Source organism: Cuculus canorus, chromosome 25 (assembly GCF_017976375.1).
Source record: "Cuculus canorus isolate bCucCan1 chromosome 25, bCucCan1.pri, whole genome shotgun sequence".
NCBI classification, from domain to species: Eukaryota; Metazoa; Chordata; class Aves; order Cuculiformes; family Cuculidae; genus Cuculus; species Cuculus canorus.
In genome coordinates this window covers 4,600,043-4,613,644 of record NC_071425.1, presented here as the reverse complement: position 1 = coordinate 4,613,644, position 13,602 = coordinate 4,600,043, and the positions used below count along the sequence as shown (strand labels likewise).

Sequence of the window (13,602 nt, the reverse complement as noted above, 5' to 3'; positions counted from 1 at the left end):
CACAGGGAGGAAATAGATGTGATGGAGTGAGTCCAGAGGAGGCCACAGAGATGATCCAACAGCTGGAGCACCTCCTGTACTAAAACAGGCTCAGAGAGTTGGGGTTGTTCAGCCTGGAGAAGAGAATGCTCCAGAGACCCCAGAGCAGCTTCTGGTACTGAAAGGGAAAGCTGGGGAGGGACTCCTGATCAGAGAGTGCAGGGATAGGACGAGGGGAACACTTTCATCTGAAAGAGGGGAGATTTAGATATCAGAAATGAATGTTTTGCTGAGGGTGGGGAGGCCCTGGCCCAGGTTGCCCAGAGCAGTGGTGGCTGCCCCATCCCTGGAGGGGTTCAAGGCCAGGTTGGATGGGGCTTGGAGCAACCGGATCCAGTGGGAGGTGTCCTTGCCCATGGCAGGGAGTTGGAACTGGTTTGGCATTGAGGTCCCTTCCAACCCAAACCCTTCCCTGATTCTGGGAGTCCAGCCAAGTACAGTAGGCAGGTGGGGTGTTTCAGTTATATTTTACTCTTCATTAGGTTGTTAATTTGAGTGTTTGTATTACAAAATTAGCTGCCATGGCCCACAAACGTATGGGACTTGAGAAAAGCTGTCTGCTTACGCAAAAGAGCACAAACTAGTATTTCCTTTCAAAGAAACAATACCATATTGATCTTTAAAGCTAAATAGTGCTAAAAATTCACATCATGTACATTAGTTTTGGTTTTAAATAATTTTACCAACCATTATAAAATCAATGTATTTGCATGTATCAGGTTACAGACATTTGCATTAAATCAGTGTGAAGTACCCCATGCCAGAAACAAGAAGTTTAAGCAACTTGCTTTTTCAACTGCAGCTCATTCTTATTGCCTCAGAACCAAGTTTCCACAAAGTATTGAACAAGCAAATGCAAGACATTGCTTCCCCACAAAACTGTTAAAAGTTTTATAAGCAACAATAAAATGACTTCTGGACTGGAAGCATTTATAAAATGCAGAGCGCTCTCAGTTAGCAAAGTGTCTGCGCAGGCGCATTCACTTCATTCTGTTTATATTCAAAAATGTGAAGCAAACATTCAACCAGGTGAAGAGGATACACACCCTCTAAACCGTTTTTACATGCTTGGGGAAACTGGCCATTACAGATACTTCACTGAATCGAGCTTCCGGCTGAGGTGAACCAGGCAGCAGGTGCTGAGATCAGGACAAACGTTTTTGAGGCAAACTCATACAGTTTAAAAATATTCAAAGGAAGCTAGTTGAAGCTGCTAACTCACTGTGCGCTCGCTCCTGATGAAACACCTTGCTGACGTGACAAACTTCACATTGTATTAAGTGCTTGCAGCACTCAAAACCACAAGCACGAAACTGTTCATGTATTCCATTCCCTGGTATTGAACCCATCTATGTTTACAGAGTTGCCAGCCATGCCCATAGGTGACCTAATACTGTTTCAGTCCCTTGTTTGTAAAAAAAGAAAATAAAAATCACTTCTACTGGGCTTAAATCCCTGAAGAATCCATACCATGTATGGAAGGCTCTAAGTTTTGTGCCTTTAGAAGCTTGATGCAAATAAATGCACAGGAATTGTTTATTGTGCGGTTTTCTTCCCCTTCATTTTTTCCCCTTTCCCTCCCAATAACTAAACCCAAAGTTTAAAACCAAAGCATGAATATGTTACCAACGCACGTTAACAGGTTTACAATCTTCTGGTTTGAAGAACAAATGACAAAGAGCATTCAAGAATATTGCAATTTTTTCTTTTAAAGAGACAAGTAGCAAAAATTTATACCACCTGGAGTAAAACTGCCAAGACAAAGCTCTCTACACACACCTGTATGTTGCTGTAATGCTTAAATAACACCAATGCAAGGAACATTTCTCTTAATGGCTACTAGTGTTCAAAGAAGTGCAGGGTTATGGAATTCAGTAGGTCTTCGTACCCTGTGAATTAAAATTCTGCAGGTGGCACTGAGATGCTTTCTTACAATGGAGTCACATAGCTTTCACTTTGATTTGCTTCATCTTCATCTGCTTCTTCTCCAGCTTCTTCTGCTCACGCCGCAAAGCAGCTTCCTGTAGGCAAGGACACAGAGATCTGAATGAACATCGGTGATCTCTTCAAAGAGCAAGCCCATCATTTCAGAAGAACTAACAAGAAAGACCTCCAGACAGGGGTTCATGTCTCCAGCTACGCAACTGGCTCCTCACTGGGGACCTTCACACCTTTCAGAAAGTAAATGCACAAACCCTGAAAGTTGTTTGCTTCCAGTCGGCCGCTGCTGGCATTCCTACAGGCAGCCCTGCAGATATCGCAGGAGAAATCTGACAGTACTTTACAACAATCTGAAATTCCATCTCACCTCCAGCCGACGCTGTTTTTCAGGATCCTCTTCGTTCATGATTCGCTCCTTCTCTGCTCGTTTTTTCTCTTCTCGACGGGACTGGGCAGCCTCCTGCCTTTGCACATGAGTCAGTTTAAGGAAGTTCTCTTCAACACGAGCCCTGTTCTTCTCGGCTTTTTGTTTACCCTTTTGACAGAGAAAAGCAATCACAATTAATTATCCATTATCAGTGAGACTACATCCTGCTTGTCAAATTAGAAACATAAGGCTCCCAATCCTAACATTAAGGATCCAATGGTAACAGTCACAATTTTATACAATATTCAGAAGACAGAAAAATAGACACTGCTTACTTCTCTGTTCAGACGGAACTTCTTTGCTTTGTCAATAGAGTAGATAACCATGCTCATCAGAGGCAGCAAAGATTCCATGTCCTTTGGGGAAGTGTTGCCTGAACCAGGCACTGAAATAGAGAGTTTCTTGTTAATTCAGAGAGGTTGCAAGATTTTTCTATTTGCTACAATGCTCCTTTTTTATTGCTCACACCATTCAAGAAAGAAAGATGTTCTTGTCCTCTTTAGGAAGGACATAGCTAACCAAAAGAGGTGTTCTGCTTTGGACGTCACATTTAGATTGCTCACAGTGGCAGGCACTTTTCCTCCACACAATCCTTCTTAGTATGGAATTAGTAGGGAATGCAAACATAAGGACTGAATTCACTTAGAGCTATGGACTTGAGTTTCAAAGACAACTATGGGCCTTTTCTAGAACAGGAACCACAGGCTGGTTTTATTTTAAACTTGGGTTAACCAAGTAACTCTGTGCAAGCTCAAACTGCAAGGTGTGTGGCTGAAAACCAACCCATCTTCCCATGGTGACCTAACACAACCACCTGCAAAGATAAGAGTATGAGCTAAGATCAATGATAGCAAGATTGCATATCCTCTTATCATGAGGATATGCTGCTTAGTCCCCAGAGTTATGACTGCCTTTTGTTTACTGGTTAATCCATCAGTGATCGCGTTACATGCACTGAAGTAATTTGTCATATGTTATCGTCCATAGATGACAGAAGTTGAGCGTGCAACTCGCACAAATAAATCGCACCACTCCTCCAGATACACAGACACACACCCACCCACCCCAGTTTTCTTACCGTTAAATGTAAACAAAAGTGTCTTTTTTGTTTCGGGCAGTTTTGTAAGCTGACCCTCCCTAGGAGGAAAGAAAAAAAGAGGCTGGAATGAGTGAAGAAAGACAGGCATACAAAACACCAAATGTTGTTAAGGAAAACCTCATTGCAAGAGTCTCTGGTTCTCAAACTACTCGCATAAAATAAACACAATTAAAAGCCTGGCTGTAATCCAAACTTAAGTTTCAAACTATTCAGATTCCTGAAGTTTTTTACTTCATGCAAAAGCATGCAGGGAAAAGGCATTAATGTGAAAACATACTAATGGCACCATCCAATCCGACTGTCAGATGTCATCTTAGTAATGGCATCTGAGCCCTAAGGCAGCCTCGCATATTCTTAATGATGTTCAGCTTTACACAGGTCCTGTCTTTTATACTGCTACAGATCTTATTAAAGTATCAGAAAACAAATATTTTAAACAATTCAAGCCTATGCTGCTCAAAACCCACATTATTCTAAAGTCGGGAAGTCAGACCTGTTTTACAGATCCCCCAAAGCTAAGCAATTTCAGCACAAGGTACACACGCTGCTGTATTATAATTAAATCAAAGTATGTTTCTTATTTTGGAGGGAAGTTTGAAGTTTTGATAAGGATCATTTATTTATATGCCTTTGAGGGTAATAAACCCTTGCAAAAGCCTACATGGCAATTGAGCTATGGTAAATCACACACCACTTGCAACTTCTGATGCAGCAGCTAAAAGCCCCTCAAGATGAGGAAGCTAAGAGAAACAGAAGAGACACTACATCTGCGTATTTCTGCAGCACAGCTGAGAATCAACCTGAACAAGAATACCTGAGCTATGGATTCAACAGCAGAAAGTTCAGCCGTATCAGCTAGTGAAAGGCAAACTGCTTTGATGGTTTCTTTTTAACACCGCAGACTTTGCTTATGCAAAGTTCTCAATGCATTTCAATAACATCCAAGCTACTGCGTTGAGTGCTCCTCCTGCAGTGTGGTTTCTTGGCCCTTAAACTTGTAACACACCACATACTTTTAGTGGAATTACTCAGCTGTGTTCCAGCAGCTATGTACACTGTAGATGCCAGCTGTCATCTGAAATTTGTAGCTGCCCAAACTACAGCACAACCAGCACACAAAAATAAATATTAAGACAATACAGCACCTTGATCTTCTAAACTAATGCAGCTTTTGCAAGCATTGTGAGTGTATTTATTCACTTGTTTCACCTTTGCTACCAATTTCTCTTTATGTGCATTCCAGCAGGCTTCACACTGCAAACAAGTTTTGTCAGTCTCTATTTTGCTTAGTGTTACAATAGCTACTGGGAGGAGAGATCTAGCTTTATACGTACTCTTGCATAAGTTTTGGACCGGAGAACTGGTCCGAGAAATGGACGGACTCAATCTTGTCAGCATAGTGCGTGAGGAAATGTATCATCTAAAAGAGAAACTGGGGTTAGTTATTCCCACCACCGATCCATCTGCAGCCTAGTCATTCCATAGGGGTTTGCCAAAGCGTCCAGACATCACTCAGAAAATTGCTGTGCTCAACGTGCCACAATGACACTGGAATTTAACTGCCAATCTTTTTTAACTTTTGCTGGAAGGGACCTCGATGCATGGAATTACCATGGGCAACTCAGATACTAAATATCTAACTCTCATTTGGGATTTTCCAATTCATTTTAAAATAGATGTCAACTTTGAGGACCTGCAGACACCCTCCTTCACACTGGCTGTTGGACCTAACTTCCACAATTTGAAAGGCAGTTTTAAGCCCGCACTTCACGTTAGACTACCAGCTGCTATGTAAAAGGAATAAAGATGTGAGAATTACATCCTTCTTCTAGCCTGTAAGCTCCCTTTGGGTCTTGATTTCTCTAGATCTCACAGGGCTATCTGGCTCTCCTGTTGTGATGTTTACAGGAGATAATCATTAGAACTTTTTTGCACAGGCTGTAAGTGCCAGGGTTACCATGAGAGAGTTGTACTAATTTATTCAAGATTACCTTAGCGTCCATCATTCCCTCTGTGACCTCTCCCATCTCTGACAAGATGGCAAGCGAATCTGGAAGCCCATATTTTGCACCAGACTTAGGTTTATCACTACAGAATTCGCTCTGTTTAAAAGAGAACAAGTGGAAAGAAAAAATAAACACAAGCTTGTCAGTATCTTATCAGACTGAACTGTTCCAGCACAGTCAGACTCCCTAAAGGTACCTGATAAGGAACAATAAAAATGCAGTCACTCAGTCACCCTGTCTGGCTGGGGACCTTTTGAGCATAAAGCAAAGCAATCAGTATCAATAGTCTCTAAGTTAGTACTTCCCTTCAATAGTTGGTATTGAATAGTCAGTACTAATACTTAGTAGCTCTCTTAAGGGAAAAAGATTAAACAATTGTAATATATCCATGCTGGAATGCTCAAAGTGGATTAAGGCACTTTGCTTACATTGTTTGATAACAGAACAAAAACCGCTGGCATCCTACCAACCACACTTTAGTGCTATTACTTGAGACAAGTTATGACAGAAAAGATATGCAAACCACTGCTTATTATTACTGGATCCTTTGCAAGCTTCAGGGCTCAAACATATAGGAAGTTTTAATTTCAGATCACACAAGAGCAGACGACTTGGACTCAAACTTTCCATATCACCCATCACTAATTAGGTTTACTTCTCACTTATTGAAAAAGTCATTTGTGCAAATTAAAAGAGGTGATGTGACACGTGCGCATGTCCTGACAATACCCTTCAGCATCCTCCTAAACGAGCTGTACACCAGAAGGAAGATGTGAGCTGCTTTCAAATGTCTATTTTCCCTCAGTTCTGACAGCAGCTGGCTATCACTTCAGATGCTTGATGGCACCAGACTTCCATCCAGTCGATGAAAATGCCTTTTCCCCACTTATTCCAACAAATCAGTCACAAGCTTTCAGCTGTTCCCAAGAAAATAAGCAATCTACAGATGAAAGTTCATTACATCTTAGTATTCCCAACATGAACATACATACCAGATCCTGCATCTCCTTCTGAAGCCGTACCAGTGCTTTTCTTGTTCCAACAGCAAACACATAGGTGTCCATATCTTCATCATTCATTGTTACTTTTATTTGCTGTGGGACAGAGTGTTAACAGCCCTGATCAGATTAATACAATATACTCTGCCTTCAGACTCCTGGCCAAACAGACTTATGTCTCCTATGGCTTCAGTGTCCGTCTGACTATTTGCTTCCTAAGAACAAAGACTAAGCAAGGCCACACGCAGCTACGATAAAGGTTGTTGATTTAAAGCTTCTCAGTGTAGCTTAAAGTAGGCAGTTACATTAAGTACTCAATGCAATATTCCAGTAGAACACTGCAGTGTAGTGACAGTGACTGGAACCGCAGAGATCTAAGACTCATTTGCAGCACAGATACCCATCGTTCATGAGCAACTGCCCACATATAAATTAAATATCTTTAATAGATATAAGTAAATAGAAATAGACACACAGAAAGATTTCACAGTGCACACAACTGCTGTTCTTCCAAACGTAACCTCTCTCAGCATTTCTGCAGATAGAGATTCTCCTCATCTCCAAGAGCAAGGGCCAGGCAAAAAGTGATGTTACAGGACATAATAGCAAGGCCAGTGTATACATTCAGCAGCTCTGTTCAGGCAGACTGAACAGACAGAAGAATACTTGTTAAGTATTTGAGATCACAAAACCACTCTTTATCAAGATGAGGTCTTGAAGCACGACAGGCTGTACACAAAACCACTCAAACCCAGAGATAAAACAATTGCCAGTCATTAGCAATCTGCATTTCACAGGCAGAAAAGAAATATGACTGATTCCTTCAGATTGTTTTGACAGTTACTGAATGGGAAGATACAGAATACTGTACAAACACCCAGTGGTTTGTTTGTACGTCAGAATGATCAAAAGCAGCAGAGCAGACCAAAAGAATGCAACAGTTGATCACAGCTCACTGAAAGGGCTGTGAACTTACCACTTGGTCAGACGCCGGCCTCATCATGCGCGCAAGAACATTCAGCAGGTCTTGTCTCTTGAGAAACTACAACCACAAGTTTGTAAACACAGAGAAGATAGCTGAATACAGAGTGCAGCACTTCACTGGCAGATAGCAGTGGGGCTCAAGAAAAAACAGGACCGTTTCAAACAGATATTTTTAACGGAATTATTTAGCTTTGAAGGGCCCTTTGTAAGCCCCCACTGCTCAAAAGCAGGGCCTACTTTCTGCATTAGATGAGATGCTCAGGGCCTTGCTCCCTCAAGTCAGGGGCTGAACCAATGCATGGGGCTGTTCCATCCCAGGTGCAGGACTTTGCCTTTGTTCTGCTTCCTTGGAATTGCTGTTAGACCATTCCTCCAATATGATAAAGTCCCTCTAAATGGCAGCTGGACTCTTCAGCCAACAGTTACCTGTCTAAACTATATTTCTGGTTTCTTTATTCCTTCTGTAAGCATTCACTGTTACCTCCTTTGGTGGCCAGAATATAGGCCTGTACGTATCTTTTAGTCTGACCAGTCTTCCTTCATGTGTGCACATTCAGAATGCTGTATCTGAACACAAGTGAAAGAGTCGAGCTGGGACTCCTTGTTGCTCTCACTGGAATGAAAAAGCCTCTAGAACGGGAAAACTGGTAACAAGCACGACAAACTCCCTCATCCTTACCTTTAACTGGATGAGCATTCCCTCACAGCACACCCTTCCAGAGCACCACAAGTTATATACGTGTTCATTTTCTTGATTTAGTTTCCCAGTGCTTGTAGCTTCCTTATTAATGCCATCGTCCCCTGAAGAAAAGAACAGTGAAAGAGAACTGCACTCCCAAACCCACAAATTTAAACACCAAAGCTCATCATCTGCTCAAGGGCAGGAAGGTTCTACAGAGGGGAGTTATGGGAGCAGCTGAGGGATCTGGGGCTGTTTAGCCTGAAAAAGACAAGGCTGAGGGGAGACTTTATCGCTCTCTGCAGCTCCCAGAAAGGAGGTTGTAGTAACGTGGGGTTGGTCTCTTCTCCCAAGAAAGAAGTGATAGGATTAGAGGAAATGGCCTCAGGTTGCAACAGGGGAGGTTTAGAGTGGATATTAGGAAAAATGTCTTTACTGAAGGAGTGGTGAAGCACTGGCATAAGCTGCCCAGAGCAGGGGTGGAGCCTTTATCCCTGGAGGGGTCAAAAATGTGTAGAAGTGGCACTTCAGGACACGGTTTAGTTGGCATGATGGTGTTGGCCTGATGGCTAAACTACGTGATCTTAGAGGTCTTTTCCAACCTCAATGATTCTATGATTCTACAATCGTGCACCTGCATAGAAAAGCTTAGTCTTCGCCATAGCCTACGTGCCACTCTAAACCCAGCTTTTACTCAAACTAAAAATGCATCCAAAGTCTTACGGAACTCACCAACAAGAGCAAAGTTACTTTCTAGGAGCTCCCTATGAGTATTGAACCACGCATGAGCCAGTCGGTTGTTTTTGTTCTTCCCAATGATGTAATTCATGATGTAAGCCAGAAGACCTGTTACCATGAGGATCTCCATGTAATAGCTCTCCCAGCTGTTTTGAAGGTGAGCAGGGACCTACGGGAAGCGAATTGCAACCATGTCTTATGTACTGAATGAGCAGATTCCACATACACAAACAATTTGGGAAACATAGCATACTGGACGAGCTCCATCTCAAAGACAAGCTTCACAAACTGACAGGGCAGAGCTAAGCCTACATAGTGCATTTGGCTCTACTGGGATGCAGTAAGCATACTAGAAACTACGGATAACAGGATTCCCAAAATATCTGGCCAATACAAACAAAATACTTCTCTTCCAAGTGGGCCTGTGCTAGCCAGTATCCCTCATAAGCAGCCAACAGCCCAGCATTTCAATCCACTGATTATTTGAGCCCGATGCCCTGCCCATCACAGCTTTATCCAACTGTTGTGTAGCTTCTGCTGAAATCTAAAGTGATACCCAACGTCCCACAGTATTTGCAGGATGCCACCAAGAGCCACAGAGTGGGGGGGAGCAACAAGGGAGCCTGCCTGACCGTGCCACCTTCAGAGAACAATTAGCCGTTCTGCTATTACCCAGCAGTCATAAAAGTACCCACACCAGTTAAAAGGGGAATTTGGGCATAATAAAAACACAGGCCTGAAGCACCTGATGTTCTGTAAAAGACTCTGTTGGGAAGCAACAAGGTGATGCATGGTGGACAGAGAGACCAGCTCCGGCTTCAAAAATCACCAGAGGAGTCCACTTCTAATCTGAAATTTTAGCCACAGAAAAGCGAAAAAAAAACCCACACTGTGTTTACTGTAAGCATGTCATTGTTGCAACCTCTTCTTTATGTGCTGACAAAATACCCAAATATGGGTATGGATGTCTGGTTTTGGTCTGGGTTAAACGAAGCTCATCCCTATAGCTCCTCTGCCTCCCCCCTCTTCCCCAGTCATATGGTTAAAAGAAGTTAAGTCATAAAATGCTTTGGTCAAAACCATATTTCAAAAGGTCTGTTTCAATGAAGAATTTCGTGATTGATATTGCTATTACAGTTCTCAGTTTGAATACAGAACACCACCTAGATCCAAGGATGGGAGCTCTAGCAGCTTAAAGCAGAGAGCAACAGACCAAAGGTACCTGCCCTGGAAGTTTTACTATTTATGCTATTTAAACTAGCATAAACCAATGCAGAAGAACATGGAATTGGGAGCTGGCACGCCCGGATCATATTCTGCTGCAATACCCTGTTGCATTATTTTGGGTATTTTTTGTCTCCATGCTTCTTCCCATTTCTGCACTATCTCTTACTAATTAAAATAGCAAACTCTTTAGGACTGATTCTCTCCTATGCATATGTTTGCACATCAATGATGTTATTGGCCTACCACCTTTAAAAAGTAAGTCACAAAACACCAAATAAAAAGCAGATCAACACTTATACCTACATTAACTATTGTTATGGGGTCTTTATTTTTGCTAGGAGATGCGTCTGGTTTCTCTTCATAGCCTTCAAACTCCTCATCATCATATGGTTCACTCTCAGTATCACCTTCCTAAAGGACAAAACCCAAAACAGCATGAAAATCCAAAGCCTGGTAAGCAAAATCCAAACAGATAAGGTGAGAAAGAAAGGTGCAGACATAGTATTAGGAGACACATAGAGGAAGGAGATGAGATATTACCTGTGCATCTGCGTCATCAAAGTCTTCCTGATTCTCATCCTGACCTTCAAGCTCTACAGTGGCTTCTTCTTCATCGTCTTCTGTAGTGATGATCCGCTGAGGAGAATCTGTGACTGCATCTTCATTAACGTCTTCAAATTCAGCAAAGTCATTATCATCGTATTCCATAATGTCATCTCCATCCTCAAAGTCATCATACTTTGCCAAAGAAAAACTCCAGGGGATGAAGAGGACAGCAATAAAAATATGTAAAGTTTTCATTTTCACTGGGGAAAAAAAAAGAATAAACATTGCAAAAAGTCATTATCAATTCTGTTACATTGCACTTCCAGTAACGCCCATTTTCTATAGACGATTTAAAAACACTTTCTACGTCAGACTAGAGAGACAAATCCCTGCCTGATCTGGCCATCATCTACATAAAGAAAGTGAATACTCTTACTAGAAAAAACAACTTTGAGGTCCTAGACTCCCTGGCTGGTGGCAGGAGCAGCTGAGGCAGCAGCAAGTTCACATCTGGCCAAGCTGCTCAGATGAGAAAGTTCTGGAAACAGAGGTGTTCCGCTATAAACTGACTCTTCCAGTAGCATCTCGCAGTCAGTCAGCATTGCCAGCTCATTTCAAAGACCACACACTGCGCCTACAGTCATTACTAATCAGCAATTAGACACAGTCAGATCAATGAACGTGTAGCAACAGCAGTAAACCTTAAAATGCACTTAATTAATTTACTTTAAACAGCAGTGCCCTGATAGCCTCGGGTCCCACAGAATCCCAGCACTATTTCTGTATGGAGACAGAGATCTTTTATTGTAAGGCCTACAAAATAAAAAAAAAAAAGGGCAGGAAAAGGATGGAATTGCACTGGTCTCCAAAACAACACAGTGAACGAGGGCTTAAGACACCAAAGCTCTGCCAGAAACCTGCAGAGGCAGGGATAGTCTGTCCATCTTGGTTTTGCTCTCGGCTTCCTACATCTTTTCTGCTCAATCTCAAAACAGTCCCAGTCTCCCACTTGGGCTGCGGGGACAATCATCAAGCTCGTCCAAACCAGGAGCCTCCAAAGACAGGAATAACTCTACTACTGCGTTTCACAAATAGCTGTGGCGGATTGGCTGCATCAGACTCAGCAGCAAGACTTATTTTCTGCCCTCCCACAACCACATCTGAGTTGGAACTTGAATGTTAATGAGGCCGTTTTCTAAAAAAACTGAAATAGGAACGATTTGTTCCTAAATTAGACCAGCACTCCTCCAAGTACCATCTGCAGGGAACCCACTTCTAGGAATGACAAGGACAGCTAAAATAAGTGCCTTTGACAGACTTCTCATTCCAGCAAACACCTGAACAGAACATGTTCATAGGAACATTCAGCAAGATGGGAAACACAGCAAGGCAGAGCCCAAGAATTCAGCACATAGTGTGGGCACATTATGGTTTTTAATGGGAATTTAAGCAGAAAAACAAGGTGCTGTTTGCACAGGACAGAATTTACATTTGGAGGTTAAAACCACCAGGACAACAGAGCCACCTGCTCAACCAAACCCTAACAGTTTCAGGATGAGAATTTTGAGCCTGCTGCAGTATATTCACTTCCCAACTACACCACTGCTGCACGGAGCCTTAGGCAAACAAACTTCTGCAGCCAATTCCAAAGAGACAGTGGAACAAAGGATGGGTGAAAACTGAGACACGCTCCTAATCCTGCCATCCCTGTGACCGGGCAGAGCAAGCTCCCAGCACAGATAACTCCACCAAGCTGAATGCCCTTTGGCAGGGCCTCTGTGATCCACGTGCCCCACTTTCCCTTAGGAGTGGAGCTGATTCACCACTGCTCTCCCCACTGGCCAGAGAGAAGGCAGAGGTGCTGGGTGCCACTCCCACCCCCCAGCCTGAAGTGGGGGCACACACCACTACCTCCCAGCCAGAAGCACAGACACGCACCCACAAAGAACCCTCAGGGCCACCCACCGCCACCCCTTGGCCCGAGGCATAGTCACCCACTCCCTGCCACCCTCCAGGGGGACTCATCACCACCCCACAGTCCGAGAAGGGGGCACCCATTGCCACCCCTGGGGAAGGGGCACCCACCCACCACCACCTCCAGCCCAAGGGAAGGGGCACCCACCCACCACCCCCTCCAGCCCCAGAGGGAAGGGGCACCCACTCATCCCCCCTCAGCTCCAGGGAAGGGGCATCCTCCCACCACCGCCCCCCAGCCCCGGGGAAGGGCACCCCTCGCCGGTGCTATGCCCTGGATTCCCTCGCTCCCCGCTCCTTCCAGGGACACTGTTCAAGTGTCTCGAGGGCCGAAACAGCTCCCTGCTGCCCCCCCGCCACGGTGCTGGGCCCCAGCGCCTCCAGCCCCAGTGCTTCCAGCCCCTGCCCCACACACCCACTGCCCTCAGGGCCAGGCCTGCTCCCTCCCACCGGTGCCCTGGGGCAGAGGGCAGCCAGTAACGGGGAAAGAGAAGCGGACAACGCTGCCCGGCCGCCCCCGGGCTGCCTCACCTGAGGCCCGGCCTTCCCCCGTGCTCAGCGCCCACCAGCGGCGCAGCCTGCGCGGTTTGCGTAATGCGCGCCGCGCAGCCTCCGCACTTTGCGTAGCTGGGCGCATGCGCGCGGCGCAGTCTCCGAGCTTTGCATAATACACACTGCGCAACCTCCATGGTTTGCGTAAAACGCACTGCGCAGCCTCTGCGCTTTGCGTAGACGGGCGCATGCGCACTGCAGCCGCGCGCGAGTGTGTCGGCCCAGGGGTGAATGCGAACACGCGCGGGCAGCTTCACCCCCAGCCTCACCGCTGAGGAAGCAACCGGGCAGCAGCACCCGCTTTGCGCAGCCCTGAGGTTACTGGAGAGGGCGGCCCGGGGCCGCTCGCGCCTTGCCCGGTTCCACCGCCATTCCTCGCGGTGGCTTCACGT

The 13,602-nt window shown here is 44.7% G+C and overlaps 1 protein-coding gene across 1 annotated transcript; it reads right to left on the bottom strand.

The window, feature by feature from the left end:
• Positions 1-480: 480 nt before the first annotated feature.
• Positions 481-13,415, bottom strand: CCDC47 (coiled-coil domain containing 47). Its single transcript, XM_054088105.1, has 13 exons — positions 13,190-13,415; positions 10,679-10,944; positions 10,442-10,549; positions 8,906-9,080; positions 8,174-8,295; positions 7,487-7,552; positions 6,505-6,606; positions 5,498-5,608; positions 4,841-4,926; positions 3,486-3,544; positions 2,683-2,792; positions 2,348-2,515; positions 481-2,060 (listed from the first exon to the last, which is right to left on the bottom strand). Exons 1-13 carry the CDS (start codon positions 13,398-13,400, stop codon positions 1,980-1,982), a joined length of 1,665 nt encoding a protein of 554 aa, XP_053944080.1. The 5' UTR covers positions 13,401-13,415; the 3' UTR covers positions 481-1,979.
• Positions 13,416-13,602: the final 187 nt, after the last annotated feature.

What these genes read in the sequence shown, in the direction of transcription:
- CCDC47 (XM_054088105.1), bottom strand. Translation starts at nt 13,400, where the DNA reads ATGCGCCCGTCTACGCAAAGCGCAGAGGCTGCGCAGTGCGTTTTACGC. An exon ending in GGGGGAAGGCCGGGCCTCAG is followed by an intron (nt 10,945 to 13,189) that starts GTGAGGCAGCCC and finishes TTTTTTCCCCAG; the next exon opens with TGAAAATGAAAACTTTACAT. An exon ending in AGGGAATGATGGACGCTAAG is followed by an intron (nt 4,927 to 5,497) that starts GTAATCTTGAAT and finishes TTTCTCTTTTAG; the next exon opens with ATGATACATTTCCTCACGCA.